Source organism: Rhamphochromis longiceps, linkage group LG17 (genome assembly GCF_057381845.1).
Source record: "Rhamphochromis longiceps isolate RC_006_pf linkage group LG17, R_longiceps_female_GT1.1, whole genome shotgun sequence".
Classification (NCBI taxonomy): Eukaryota; Metazoa; Chordata; class Actinopteri; order Cichliformes; family Cichlidae; genus Rhamphochromis; species Rhamphochromis longiceps.
The window spans coordinates 32,916,795-32,932,139 of record NC_140573.1 but is presented as its reverse complement, the minus strand read 5'-3'; the positions used below and the strand labels follow the sequence as shown (position 1 = coordinate 32,932,139).

General features: G+C 43.0%; 1 protein-coding gene across 7 annotated transcripts in view; it reads right to left on the bottom strand.

Moving 5' to 3' along the window:
- Positions 1 to 169: 169 nt before the first annotated feature.
- Positions 170 to 15,345, bottom strand: part of wnt5b (wingless-type MMTV integration site family, member 5b) — an 84,170-nt gene continuing 68,994 nt past the window's right edge. For 2 of the 7 annotated variants that reach the window (XM_085387261.1, XM_085387262.1), the window contains 6 exons: positions 11,106 to 11,254; positions 10,143 to 10,230; positions 9,702 to 9,861; positions 6,087 to 6,379; positions 2,004 to 2,162; positions 170 to 1,918 (listed from right to left, as the gene is read on the bottom strand). In XM_085387261.1, the coding sequence (XP_085243387.1) occupies positions 1,619 to 1,918; positions 2,004 to 2,162; positions 6,087 to 6,379; positions 9,702 to 9,861; positions 10,143 to 10,230; positions 11,106 to 11,254 (1,149 nt within the window). In that variant the 3' untranslated portion in view covers positions 170 to 1,618. Of the gene's footprint in view, positions 1,919 to 2,003; positions 2,163 to 6,086; positions 6,380 to 9,701; positions 9,862 to 10,142; positions 10,231 to 11,105; positions 11,255 to 11,359; positions 11,810 to 15,345 lie in introns of those variants that run through there. The other 5 variants (XM_085387263.1, XM_085387264.1, XM_085387265.1 and 2 more) reach the window with 4 other exon arrangements.

Sequence of the window (15,345 nt, the reverse complement as noted above, 5' to 3'; positions counted from 1 at the left end):
TAAGTCGAGATTAAATGTCTTGTTGTCCCTAATAAAGTTCTGCCTGTACCTGAGAAAACAGCCACCCCGATGACAAAGACGTGTCTGTGCTTATTATGTTGATGGGGAAGACAGGGCCTGGATAAAAACTTTCCTGGAAGAACTGCAGCAGACTTAAAACACAGAAAACCTCATTTTTCCAAAGAGTAGTTTATCAAAAGAATACACAGTAATGCTCATGTATAAAAACATAGAAAACAGGAGAATCAAAAACAATAATAAAATATACTTTCTGTTCTCATCTACTATTTGTTCTTTTTGTTAAAAGTAATAAACCTTAAGTCCTCTCTGTTTTTGCACGTTCATGAGTTTCCACGGCGCGCTCCATCCTCGCCTGCTCACTCTGTCCTCTTCGTGCCAACTGCATCTAACATCTGTATCACAACCGAGCCAATAGAAACAGGCTAAAAATCACGCTACGACAGGACTGCTAAGTCGACACCACGGGGGCTGTTTGCTGCTCTTATCGAGTTGCGCTACAACGCAAGATGAAGATGTCCACTCACAGCGAACGTGTCTCTCAGTGTGGCTTCATTAAGGCAGGTACAGCACATTAATCTCACTAATGGAGGTTTCGCTCACTTTGCTGTCACGTGAAGGTCACGGAGCCGGACGGCCGATGTGAGCTGCTTGTTTAAACAGCCGTGGTGTCACGATGGCTTCAACCACCAAGCCTCATTAACCTGCATAGTCACACTTGTCAGGTCACGGGTGCAGGATTACTGCTTTGATGATACAAGGAACAGCAGCAACTACACCCTCTGCTGCTACTTGTACAAAACAGGTGGTGCATTTAGTCTTTTGAAGAGTTTTTTTCCCTGAACCTCACTGTGTTGTGAAACAGAAACAGATGCAGCTTGTGCGCGCATTTGTGTATTCCTACTTTTCATTTATTCATCTTTTTGATTAATTTCCTACCTTATTTACACCACCAATCGGAACTTTTCTGCATTTCTGCCGTGCATGATAACACATCTCTTAAATCTCAGAATCTCTCTCGCAGGGTTAAAAGGTCAGACAACAAACAATGGTGACACAAGTGATCACTTTTCCCAAAGCATCAATAGATTTCTCTGAAGGGTGGGGTCCAAACTGTGTCCTGGGTTTATTTGAGTCTCTTTAAATAGCAATCAAGAGTTGTGTATTTATTTATTATTTAATTATATATTTATTTTTTTTATCTCACACCAGTCACATCTCCTCTCACAGATCATCCTCAGTATCATTCATTGTCCATCAGCTTTGCTTGTTTCCTTTATGATTGTGATCAGGACGACAGCAGAAAGCGATGACAGAGGGTGGGGGGAAATAAAAATCCGAGGTGTCTTTTGCCCTACCTTTCCATCCATTGATGTGTTATCTACTTCCAAAAAATATGCTGCACAGGTGCTATGCAGTTTTTATTTATTTATTTATTGCTTTTTGCTTGGCTTGATGTGAAATGGTGGGAGATGAGGACATTTGTCAGAAATCTGATTTTTGTGCGTCTAATCCTGAACAAAACTCTCGAAACATCACCGTCCCGTCACCTCCGGCGCCCTTAGTCGTCACCGCCGCCTCCTCCAAATCCTGAAGTGCGCTATTTACACACAAACTGATCCACGAGCGTCGTGCAGCGTTTGCACTTGACGTAGCAGCACCAGTGGAACTTGCAGTGGCAGCGCTCGTGCTTGTAGGTCTTAAACTGGTCGTAACCTCTGCCGCAGCACATCAGCTCGCAGCCGTCCATGCCCTCCGAGGTTTTGTTGCACAGTCGGCCCTGGGTGCCCAGCGATCCTGTGGTCTCATTGCGGAGGCAATAATCCGGGCTGGGGTCGATGTAGACCATGTCCTGAGTGGTGGGTGGGTTGAAGCGCTTGTCTAGAAGCTCCAGCTTTCCCTGGTGGATCAAGGACAGAATTAGCAGAGGCAATACTTCAAATGGCTCCTGAGGGAGGAGACAGAGACATGAATGGATTTAGTACCTTGCGTCCAACCCGCATGGCTGCTGCGCTGTCGTATTTCTCTTTCAGGAACTCTCCAACATGTCTGAAGTCGGCCAGCTGGAGCCAACAGGTCTTCAAACTGCAGGAACCCGAAACTCCATGACACTTACAGGCCACATTAGCCAGGTTGTAAACCGCCTGTTGGAGTAATAGAAAAAAGATATAAATGTTAAATAATCAAAATGTATACAGAGATCAAAACCCCCCAAAACTCCACATTAGTTTTTACACAATAAATTTTCACTACTACTACACTACCACATGGGGGAAATTCACAAAGCACAGGAAGAAAAAGTGAATAAAGAGATATTAGTAAAAAGAAAAATAGTCTACATACTATACTACTAAAGGTTACTATATACAGTAAAATACACTAAGATAAGTGCAGTGGGAGGGATTACTATGCACAAGCTGAAGCAAAATAACCCATGTTTCTCTTTCCTCCTAATACCTGTCATTGTGATGCTTCAGTCTCACCTCCAGGTCAGCAGCTTTAGCTCCAGCTCTGTGGTGCAGATTTACAATCGATTTGCTGCTAAGCTGCTGCCATCTAGTGGTAAAAATCTGTAACTGCTCAGCTCTCATCATTACAGCGAGCACATAGTGAGAGGGGAACATAAAAAAGCATCATGGAGCTGCTACACTGTTGGAACGGCCAATTAAAAGACCCCAAAACATAAAGAAGAGATGAGTTGTGCAAACGTTGCTGCACAAACGTTGCTGCACACACACACACACACTGCAACATTTTCTCCAAAACTGGCTTTGTGGAGGCAAAATTATCTGTTTATTTAAGAAACCTCTGTTAGGTGGGCTATACAATGAACGCAGAGTGAAACAGATAAACAGGAGGGAAAATGGAAAGCAAAGAAAATGATTTTTTTTCTCCATATGTGCTGTTCTTCGACGCTGCTGTCAACATGACCCCACCAAAGTAAAACAAACAGCTGACTTGGAATAAAAGGCCCGCTAACTGGAGGAAATGTTCCTCTATTGTAAGTAGTCTTTCCCACATAGTTCCCATATAAAAAACTATCCCTTGAAAATAATTGGAACATGACAATTATTGATTTAAACACATGAACAAGCTTTTTTTTCCTCCTTAAGATAAAACAGCTCCTACTTTACAGCGTTTGGCCTTGTTAGAAAAACAGGAACAGGAAATCTAAGATTTATTGTCCTCACAGCAGTGGGCTTTAGGGGGAGCCCTTCACCCCTGCAGCTTTACCAGGTCAATTAAACTGCAATATAAACAAACCAAACAACCCACACCCACACCCCAAGCATAGACACACAAACAAGTACAAATTGTTCTTGGTATTGTGCAAGCACCTACAACCACTTAAACAAACTCCAGCGCATCTCCACGCAATTCTTGCCGAATCGAGTTCTTCTGACTCCCGATTTCCCCCGATTCACCCTCAGACAAACGAAACCCATCACTCTGTCTCCTCACACTGCCTGATCTCAATTACCTTCTCACCTCTGTTAACCCCGGCGTCCCAAACAGCCTCCCCAGCGACCCCCACCTTCCACCCCTGTTCCCTCTCCTCTACTTTACTGCCCAGCAGGCATAGCACTCGGCACCCTCCAATCCCATGAACCGACCTCAGTGACCCCCCGTCAGTCGGGGAACAGGGGACAGTGTCATTTTGTGGAAGGGTAAAATGATTTTTGGTGATTCTCTCTTTGATACGTTCTTAAGTTTAACTTAAACTGAAAGAACAGAAGAAATAGAAAGGCCATATAATACAACCTTTCAGAAATGTGTTGTAGCTTCAGAAGAATGGGACTCTGAGAATTAAGAAAAACTTTCAGATATAAGTTTAAAGGAGGAAATTCTCATGTTTTATGACTCCTTGCCAATTTTACGAGCCTTTGTTTTCACTGAGACTCCCGACTGTGTGGTTTATGACATGTTTACAGCGACAGTAACATTTCACGTAACAAGGATGGGGAGGCCATTACTATGTTTTTCTGTGCTAATCTTCCCAATTAACATTTCTTCACAGCCAGTGCTTAATTTTGTGACTTTGTTTCATTTCCTTCATTACTCTGAACATCATTGTTTGATGTATAGAGCTTTTCATTACATACTACTACCTGCCAATAGCCTCATGTTGCTCAAACCAAACCATGCATGTGTGTGTCCAGCATCACACTGAGCTATTTGGTAGGTCATGCCTGCTAGGCACAGTGACACTGGACCTGATGAACACACACACACACACACACACACACACACACACACACACACACACACACACACACACACACACACACACACACACACACACACGCTCAGTGATCCGTGGTGGAGACACAGTCTCTGTGTCAGGCACAATAGGTTTTTACTCAGACAGGGTTAGGGGTTTAGGAGCTGTGTCTGTGTGTGTGTGTGTGTGTGGTGTGTGTGTGGTGTGTGTGTGTATCCCCCCCCCCCCCTTTAACAAAAGGACCCGGGGGCTGACATAGTGATTGAAAATGATCTTGTGTGTTCAGAGCAGAGGCATCTCAAAAAAGGCCGGGAATGTATGTCTGGCTGTTTTTTGGGTCTGTGTAACGAGCGCTGCCTCATTTGATTTATGTGGAGACAGTGGAAGTTAGTAGCTCTCTGCGTGTGTATTTGTGTGTGTGTGTCTGTGTGTGTGTAAGTGTGCGAAAGTCTTTGAGAGTCGCAGAAGTGTGACGGAGGTCCATCCCTCACCCTGTGTCTCTGTCTCCAGACGTTTGTGCACACGGACGACCACGTTGTCCACCGCTCACACAAATCAAATGAGGCTGCAAACACACACACACACACACACACACACACACACACACACACACACACACACACACACACACACACACACACACGGGGACACACACACACATGGACACACACACACACACACGGACACCGCTGTCACCTCCACAAAAGCCCTGTGGTTTGCCTTGTTCAACCAAGCAAGACAAATCCTGCTTAGGACAAACCAGCGTGTCCACGATAGAAAGACAGAAAGCAGGGTGGGGCCGGGGGGATAGAGAGAAGGAGAGAAACTGTCTTCCTGTCTGTGGCTCTCCTCCTTTTCATCTCTCCCTTTGCCTCTCTTCCGTTTCGATGGACAGACAACAATGAAAGCAAAGGATCAAACGGGAGACAGGAGGAAAAGTCATTCAAAAAAGCATGCGTATGTCACTGAACTGTGCGTGTGAAAGGTTGCTGCAGCAGTAGATCTTTCCCTCATATACTCTCGTAGAGCCCCAAAGGGACTCTCAGCAGAAACACAACCTCTCCAGACCCTCACCTTTGACCTCTGACGCACACATGCACAAAACTAGGCTCACCGTCTCATACACAAATCAAATGAAGCTGAGGTGAGCACACACACACACACGCACAGGCAGCGTCTCTGTCTTGTAAACAGCTTAAACAAAGCTTCTCTAAGTGAAGATAAACGTGTTCTCCTGTTCCAGGGAACACCAGAATGGGCAAATGGAGAGTTTACGAGAAAGGTGTAGGTGTGTGTGTGTGTGTGTGTGTGTGTGTGTGTGTGTGTGTGTGAGAGAGAGAGAGAGAGAGAAAGGCAAGAGGTTTCTTTCTCTCCCTACCTGAGAACCTTCCAGACAACTTCAGTTACTAGACCATTTGTTGAATCACCATCATTGCCATTGTTCAGTAACTGGAGTGGAAAGGAAGCTTAATGACCATCATACCACCCCAGCTTTGAGTCTGTCTCTCTTGTTTTTAATGTCTTGTAAAATTTCCTTTAAAGCCCCTCTCAGTGTTGGATTTTTGTATGTCTGTGTATGTGCCTGTGTGTTACACCGGAGGAATGTGCTCTGACCTGTCAGCCCCGCCAGACTCCAAGGGCGTTACCAGTATACCATTTGGACCCTCCCAATAAATAACCCACATACACAGGCATATAAATACTGCCCGGTCAGGCAATCAGAGGCCCACTCAGCTTACACACATTCCTGACAGGGAAACATATGAAGAAGACAACAGTAACCTTGGGAAAGTTAACACAGCGATGGTTTTGTTGAGAGATAAAGCTTTTTTTCGTTGTCCCATACCTGTCTCCCTGCTTCATTATTATGCAAGTTCATCAGCATCCGGGCATGCTCGGGTGACCCTCGGGGGTAATTCTTCTCCCTCTCCCTGGCGTCGACAAACTCCCGAGCAAACCTGTAGCCGTAATGCACATTATCACCGCAGCCACCCCACAGCCAGTCACGCGGCAGGTCTCTGGGGCGAGCGGAGCGGCTGCAGCCGCAGGTGGAGAGCTCGCCCTCGCGGCACGCACGGCTGACGGCATTGACCACACCGGCTGCGCTGATGGCGTAGGTGAAGGCTGTTTCCCTGGAGCCTGATGGAGGAAGGAAAACAGGAGTTAAGCATGTGAATTCTGACACACAGTAAAGCTGCAGTTTTGCTGTCACATCACTGACAGGAAACACAGGTAGCTGCACAGCTAAATAACCTCTCTCTCTCTCTCTCTCTCTCTCTCTCTCTCTCTCTCTCTCTCTCTCTCTCTCTCACGCACACACACACACATACGCACACACAAACACACAGCTAACAGCCCCACACCCCACTTGAACTAACAATAGACAATAGAAGTGATTTGAGGCCCTGACCTCATACCTGGTTAACTCCACAACTTTAAATGCCAGATCATGCACGTGCAGCATTTGATGATGTAAACATATCGGTTTCTCCAGCATATCAGTTTTCCTCATGTGGTTGGCCTCTGGGTATATCTGTCCAAGTCCTGGCTACTCAACCATAACGTTAAAGAGTTACTTCTACCAGATTATAAATCATCATTGCAGCACTCATGCGATAAAAACTGAACTCGTGGAGCTCAGAGCCAAAAGGAAATGCATCTGAAACATTCCTTCCCACAGTTTTTTACTTTAAAGAAGAGAGATTAGTTGAAAAAATAAACAAATAAAGAACTTTCAGAAGAATTGTACTGCTGTATCCTCACCATTGTATGGGGCTAAAAGCAGAAATCTGAGTGATGGATATCCTAAAAGCAAATAAAACCGAACTGTCTGCATGACTCGATGGCTCCAGAGATAATCTGTTTGTGTAATTTGGGTGAACTGACCCTTAAAGGAGATAACATGTAGGAATAAGAAGAAAGGAGCTGGGCAAAAATCCATGGAAGAAACTTCTGGGAATGTTTGTCACACTGTGCATTTACTGTAGATGGTCATCTCACAACAATTTACATAATTTCCAGCCAGAGTAATGCACTTTGAAGGAGTTTGCTTAAATGCGACTAGCTTCTAATAAACAACTGTATTTTTACAGTCTTGGTCGCTCTTTGAAGTGGCCTGGGTGCAATACATTTCACAGACTGGTCCATATTAATGATTTCCATTCACTAACACCAACGTGGAATACACAAGACAGCCTGCTTGTCCTATTCTCTGCATTAATACACACTTCAGCGCACAAAGAAGTGACAAGGACAAGGACAACGGCCTGACAGGTGGAGACTAAGTGCTCTGAAACACCATGATTTACATGAGAATAACAAGGAGCTTTGAAGTGCTTTTCCTGGTAGAGGCAGCATTCACTGAGATGATTAGCTTCAATATGAGTGTTTGAAAAGGGCAAAATATCTGTATTTAAAATATACCATATGCACGACCTTACTGAGTGATCTCTACACCCTCTGTCCTTGCTTCCAGCATAAAGCTGCTACAACAGTGCTTATTTAAAGAGTAACCTTACACAGCGCTTACCTTCAAGTTCAATTTAAATAAAGATTTAAACAAAATGTGCTTTTTGTCTTTCTCACCATCACCTTACTGTCATGGTCTCTACAGCTACAATATTGCAGCTTTTTTTTTTTTTAAATATTACCCTACTTCACATTATTCTTATACACATACAAACCATTTATTAGTATTTATGCCCTACTCTAATATACAGAACGCAAAACTTTCACTTTCCTTTTTTTTCCTTATTTAAATAGCGCACAATGGTCTCTATATTAGACAATTTCTGTGGCCCCGAAACAACAGCAGCCAGTCAAGACAGGAAGGTATGCATGCAAATATCCGTTCATGTTATGCAGCAGGATAAAGAAAGCCAGACAAGACAGGGAGATAGAGAGCGAGTGGTTTTATGAGACTGCGGAGCCTAGACTTCAAATAGCAGGTCCGGATCTGCCGGCTCGGTGTCAGCTCATCAGTGCATTTCAAAAGAAGAGCCGCAGGACAATGGACCGACTAACACCTCCATATAAACCTGGAGCTAGACTGTCAACAGAAAGACAGGCATGGAAGCAGAGTGAGAGAGCCCGCAGCGGATTTGGCACATACTTGTTGATGAGGCGATTCCCACATCGCCTGCTGGGAATTAGACGCGAAAGTTATCGATCCGAAAATCTGCGCTCCGGGTATCTGTTTATTAAAATACTGGAGATATGCATAAAGCGTACATGCCTTTCCTGTTTTATGCCTACTGAAGTCTTCCTTTGTGACTGCTTCTTTTCCCCGTCTTTTTGATCGAAGGACTACATTTTTCGTTTTAGTGCGCCTGCGTAAAGTATACCGGCTTTTTTCACGGTAATAGTTGGGTCGAAGTGAATATTTCAGATGTTGTCATATGTTGGATTTTTAATGAGGTTTTTCAGTCTGAATTTGAGTTCTGTTTCTCTTTATTTTATAATTTCTTGGGATTGTTAATGGTCGATTTCTTTAAATAGAACAGCATGCGCTTGGCATTATCATGCCTAAAATGCGGAAATAGGAACATTTTGAAGGACATTTATTTTACACACATATTATATTCTAATGACACCACTTTTTATAATGAGAAAAATTTGACATCTTAATATCTCTAAAAATAATTTTACACTGTCCTTATATATATATATGTGTGTGTTTTATGTGTATTTATATGTTATATGTAGCATCTGGCTTAACACTATTTATGTGATATGTCTTTTATGCTAATCTTAATGCCACTGCACTAACAAACAACAATCTTTCCACTTCTACTGTGCTATTTCACCTCAAGTTACCCGTCTTTTTACCACATAACTCATATCTATATATGCCATATTTTATTGGATACAATTACAGGCTAAAAAAATGTAATCAAAACCTGTAGCTACCTATTTTATATAATGTGACCAAAAAGTGGAATAAATCTTCTTTTTAAAACTGATAATCTTAAAAAAAAAAAATCACCAGAATAAAACTATAAGAGAGAGGAGACATATGCTGCCACAATGAAGTAAGAGCTGTAGTTGAAAACGAGCCTTTGGCTGGATGCTGAGCCTCTGTTATCTGTTGCTTATATGGTGTTTTGAAACAGGCCATCACACATTAGCTGTGGTGCCGCTGACATTTCTTTATCTGTCTGCTTTGACTGAGGGCCATAAAACCCACACACATGTAATCTGAATTTTCTAGGATGGTAGGAGCTCAGTTTGAAATATCTTGTGTTTAAGAAGCAACAGAAACAGAGCTGACATACAAAACAAGCACATGTAAGCATTTATAGAATAGTTGGTGATAAGATTTTGAAAAGATAAAATCCCAGAAAAAGAACTGAAAACACAAGATTGTAATTTGCTGTTAGTCTCATATTGTCTGAGAGCTTTTAAAGGCTGTGTCATGCCCTTTTAATCACATTTTTTTCCTCCTCAGTTACAGTAAACTCACCAATCTGCATGACCCGCCCAAACACTGAAGTGTTGTCCACTGTGCTGCAGTTCCATCTCCTCTGTCTGAACTGGTACTGACATTCCTTGATGCCTGTCTTGGCTCCATCTCCAATATAGGTCATGTGGTCTTGGTACAGCTGGCACAGCTTCCTCTGACCCTGCAGCAGCAGAGATAAGATTAGCAGACATTAGCTGGTTAACAGTTTTATATTTCAGTGGTACCTGCAGGGAAATTGCGCTTTTATTCGACCAGCTCCCCAGTTAGGTTGCAAAAGGGTACAGAAAAGGAAGTGACAAGAAGATCAAGGCTTATTCTTAAAAAAAAAATCATGCAGAAGAATCAGAGGTGCAAAACTGAGATATGCTTTTATTCTAACAAAATAAAAGCCTTGTTGACTTAGAGGAGAATCGTTTCCAAAGCACACAGATACTAACTTACCTGGGAGAGACCAGACAGCTGACTGCAGAGAGGCTGAGCTCCAATAATGTACATCTCTGGCCGCTGCATCGGGGTCAGACCGAGTGACCTGAGAGACAGAGGTCATTTCAACTAAAAAACCGTAGATGTTGAAATTTAAACAGAAATGCCTCAAACTGAGTTTATGGAATCTGTGACTCCTTTGTGAGTAGAGGTCAGCACAGCAGAGGGCAAAAATTCAGACACATGCTGGGTTTATTGGTACAAGTGGCCAATAAAATATAGATAAGAGTCTTCTGGTGAACATCTCTGCAGCCACTTCCTTTCCTTTCAAATCTGACTGCCTAACACAGAAAAATCATGTAATAATCTATTCAGATCACCTGGGCTATGAAAGTTTCCCTTTTAGTCTTGAACATGAGTGCAAACTACTGAGTATCTCAGGCTGTTTTAACGGCTAGACTTCTAAGATGGACATCTGGTCCTGTAATTTCATTCTGACCTCTAGGAGTATCATTCCACAGAGCCACCCTGAACTGGGCCACCGCAGTAAGTTTTTGTAAGTCAAGAACAAGTGTGGCTAATTTGCGATCCTGTAGGCACAGCAGCAGCCCGCCATGCAATGCCATTTGGGGCTCAGCCAGAGTAAATATTGTGACAGAGCCTTCACATTTGTTCCATTCACTGTTAGTGTCCCACCACTAGCGCACCACGCAAAACTAACCCCCAAAACACACACACAAGCACAGATGCAAGAAGCAGCACAAAGTGAAGCCATGGCTCAAAGAAATTCCATTCATTATGCTTCAGCATGACAGAAATCAACAAAAATTGGTCTATTGTGCGAATCTGATGTTTTTCTTATTTGCTCTCTTGACGGCACAAAATTTGGGGAGGGTCACTCACCCACGTTTTAGTCGCCGTTACTCTACTAACCATAACTTTCAGAAACCAGTGCAAACCAGTGCGCAATCATTTACTTACCACCACGAGTTCGCGTCCACCATCAGCAGTTGCGAGCTGCAGACAAGGAAGGCGGCAGCCAACAGCAGATGTCGGACGGCACCGGTTCGTTTTGTCCGGACAGGCCTGTTGTCCATGGTCCGCCGCTTCAACGCCGGGAAAGTGCTCTGCTGAGGAGACATGAGCAGTGAATGAGGAGTCGTCCTGCTCAGTCTTTTTAGAGGCCTGACGGGAGGCAAAGCGGCGGGTTTGAGTACGACGAAATCTGCTCCTACCGACCACTTGTTTCTGCCTGCTGTATCCTCTCGTCTCTAGTTTGATCAACTATATTTACAAAAAGCAATTTTTAAAAATCCAATAAAAAGACGGAGATTGTAATTTTCAGGTGACCTTACTGTCGTTGGGTAATCTGAAATCACATTAACGTTTTCCTAAAGGTCAAATAATCCAGTTTATTCGCTGAAATCCCAGGTCTAAGTCGTGCGTAAAATACTTTGGTATGAGTTTGGATTTTACGCACAGAGCGATATGAATTCTCCCTGGAGAAATCCAGGGCCTTAGGATAAAATAAATAAAACAAAAGTACAAAAGTAAAAAGTGCGATCCCGTTTTTGCCTCAAGAAAAGATTAACAAGGATATTAAAAAACTAATTGAGCAGCAAAGCGACTGTTCCTTGCCCTTCCTGTCCCCTTACGGCCACTCTACTACTACCACCACTATCTCTTTCTCACGCACACACACACTCTCTCGTATACACTCCTCCTCCTTCTCTCACCCCCACTTCACCTCAGAACCCTCTTCTGCCCTCCCCTCCTCAGTCCTCTATACATTATGCACCGGTGATTGTGTGCAAGAAAATCAGATGACTATTTAACACTGTGAACTTTCAACGCCAAACCACTTCTAACACCTGTGAGGACTATGAGGTTGTTGTTCACTGGGATTTGACATGAGCAAAAACTTGTTAGATAGACAGAGATTATCTCTGGTGACCATTTTAAGCATCACCTCCAGAATAACACAGCTAATACCTTTTCTAATCCCTTTCCCCCTCTCTGATCAGCGTTTAATAAACGGTCCATCAAGTTGGGACATTTTACTAAGTTAAATTAAAAATGAAAAGTGTTTATTTATTTACGTTTATGTCTGGGTGAAATGTAATCAGGACAGTGTTTCAGTGTTTAAACTGTATATATAAAATATATTTTAGTAGAGGGATTACTCTGGGGCGTTTAAACGCAATAAGCGAACAAAGTTGAAAGACGTGATGGGGGTCGAACGTTTTGGAAAAACCTCAATCAACCCTACAAAAAAAGTTCACGTGGGTCAGATTCCTTTGACTAGCTGAAGTGAATAATTTGTTTGAATAAAAGGTGAGTGCTTCAAAATCGCCTAATCCTCTCTCTTTTGGTCAGCAAATATAAAAGGCGATGCTACCACGTCTTACACACAAACATTTCACATTTGTAGCTGGACACACACACGCGAGCGCGTTCAGGAGTAATGAAAAGTCTAGAAGTAAAGAGAAGGCGTGTTGAAGCGAGTTCTCCTCAATTCATAACCCGGTCAAAAGCAAACTACGATGGGTCGGTGGGCGGTGAACCTGCGGAGGAATAGGCTGTTTAATGTGGTTCAATGCCTCTCAAAAGAGCGCGTCCACAACCGGAGGGAAGAAAAAGGAAAAGACTGGAGTTCCTGAAGTCCAGAGAAACTACTCAGAACATTAATCAAGCAGGTATATACTGGGCTTCGTTAGAGCATTGACCACTTTTAAAACCACCATAAGGTTCACCAAGTTCAGAAACAACGACGGGATACGAGAATATTACGACACACTGCCCACAGGTTATAGTGGCTATAGGCTACGTAACGAAACTTTATAGTAGCATAATTTAACACACAAAATGATGGTGAAAATCCTTTGCTGCCTATATATACGTTAATTGTGTAAAATAAGACAAAAAAATATCTAATTAACAACTTAAGGTGTATCCCGGGTGCGTAAAAACCTATGAGGATCAAAAATATCGAATTTCTCTTTTTAAACAATTCACTGAGAGAGGTTTAGTGAACGGGGATGTGTATTTCCCCGTTCACTAAACATGGAGTTTCTGTCGGTGTCAAAGTGGAGCGCACTAACAGAGAGTGGGGTGTCTCTCGTCTCTGCATAATAATAGACCTGCAATAAACTTCCCCAACACGCACACGCATACACACATTTTGTTTTTAAGTGATCTATGTGGCAGTCACATGTGACTGACATTCTGCAGTGTTTTATGTGAGCGGGTTAAAGTCTGACAGCGGAATAAACGGACTCTTCGAGCCCAACAAAACCAAAACTGCACAAAGTTGTAGATGAAAACTTCTTTATTTTGACTTTCGCCAGTGACATTTCACTCCGAGGTCTCTACAGGGAGTGCAGAATTATTAGGCAAATGAGTATTTTGTCCACTTCATCCTCTTCATGCATGTTGTCTTACTCCAAGCTGTATAGGCTCAAAAGCCTACTACCAATTAAGCATATTAGGTGATGTGCATCTCTGTAATGAGAAGGGGTGTGGTCTAATGACATCAACACCCTATATCAGGTGTGCATAATTATTAGGCAACGTCCTTTCCTTTGGCAAAATGGGTCAAAAGAAGGACTTGACAGGCTCAGAAAAGTCAAAAATAGTGAGATATCTTGCAGAGGGATGCAGCAGTCTCAAAATTGCAAAGCTTCTGAAGCGTGATCATCGAACAATCAAGCGTTTCATTCAAAATAGTCAACAGGGTCGCAGGAAGCGTGTGGAAAAACCAAGGCGCAAAATAACTGCCCATGAACTGAGAAAAGTCAAGCGTGCAGCTGCCAAGATGCCACTTGCCACCAGTTTGGCCATATTTCAGAGCTGCAACATCACTGGAGTGCCCAAAAGCACAAGGTGTGCAATACTCAGAGACATGGCCAAGGTAAGAAAGGCTGAAAGACGACCACCACTGAACAAGACACACAAGCTGAAACGTCAAGACTGGGCCAAGAAATATCTCAAAGACTGGTTTTTCTAAGGTTTTATGGACTGATGAAATGAGAGTGAGTCTTGATGGGCCAGATGGATGGGCCCGTGGCTGGATTGGTAAAGGGCAGAGAGCTCCAGGCCGACTCAGACGCCAGCAAGGTGGAGGTGGAGTACTGGTTTGGGCTGGTATCATCAAAGATGAGCTTGTGGGGCCTTTTCGGGTTGAGGATGGAGTCAAGCTCAACTCCCAGTCCTACTGCCAGTTTCTGGAAGACACCTTCTTCAAGCAGTGGTACAGGAAGAAGTCTGCATCCTTCAAGAAAAACATGATTTTCATGCAGGACAATGCTCCATCACACGCGTCCAAGTACTCCACAGCGTGGCTGGCAAGAAAGGGTATAAAAGAAGAAAAACTAATGACATGGCCTCCTTGTTCACCTGATCTGAACCCCATTGAGAACCTGTGGTCCATCATCAAATGTGAGATTTACAAGGAGGGAAAACAGTACACCTCTCTGAACAGTGTCTGGGAGGCTGTGGTTGCTGCTGCACGCAATGTTGATGGTGAACAGATCAAAACACTGACAGAATCCATGGATGGCAGGCTTTTGAGTGTCCTTGCAAAGAAAGGTGCTATATTGGTCGCTGATTTGTTTTTGTTTTTGAATGTCAGAAATGTATATTTGTGAATGCGGAGATGTTATATTGTTTTCACTGGTAAAAATAAATAATTGAAATGGGTATATTTGTTTTTTGTTAAGTTGCCTAATAATTATGCACAGTAATAGTCACCTGCACACACAGATATCCCCCTAAAATAGCTAAAACTAAAAACTACTTCCAAAAACATTCAGCTTTGATATTAATGAGTTTTTTGGGTTCATTGAGAACATGGTTGTTGTTCAATAATAAAATTATTCCTCAAAAATAGAACTTGCCTAATAATTCTGCACTCCCTGTATGACAACTGTGTCTTCATTTGGGATACACACATCTACTCCTCCTCACACAGTGACCCAAATACATGCGTTCAGATTTTCTTTTTCAGTCAGTCTGCATCCATGCCTTCATACAGCGCTCTGGTAGTACTCATGTAGTCATGCCAGTAAAGCTATTAGGATTAAAGTGAACTGAATACTTCAAGAATACATTTCCACTCTATCGGTTTATGACTACACGGAGACAGCATGTGCTGCAGGATGTTGCTATTTTATAGATGTAAAGTAAGCACATTTATTTAATCTCATTCTCAGTGCCATACACG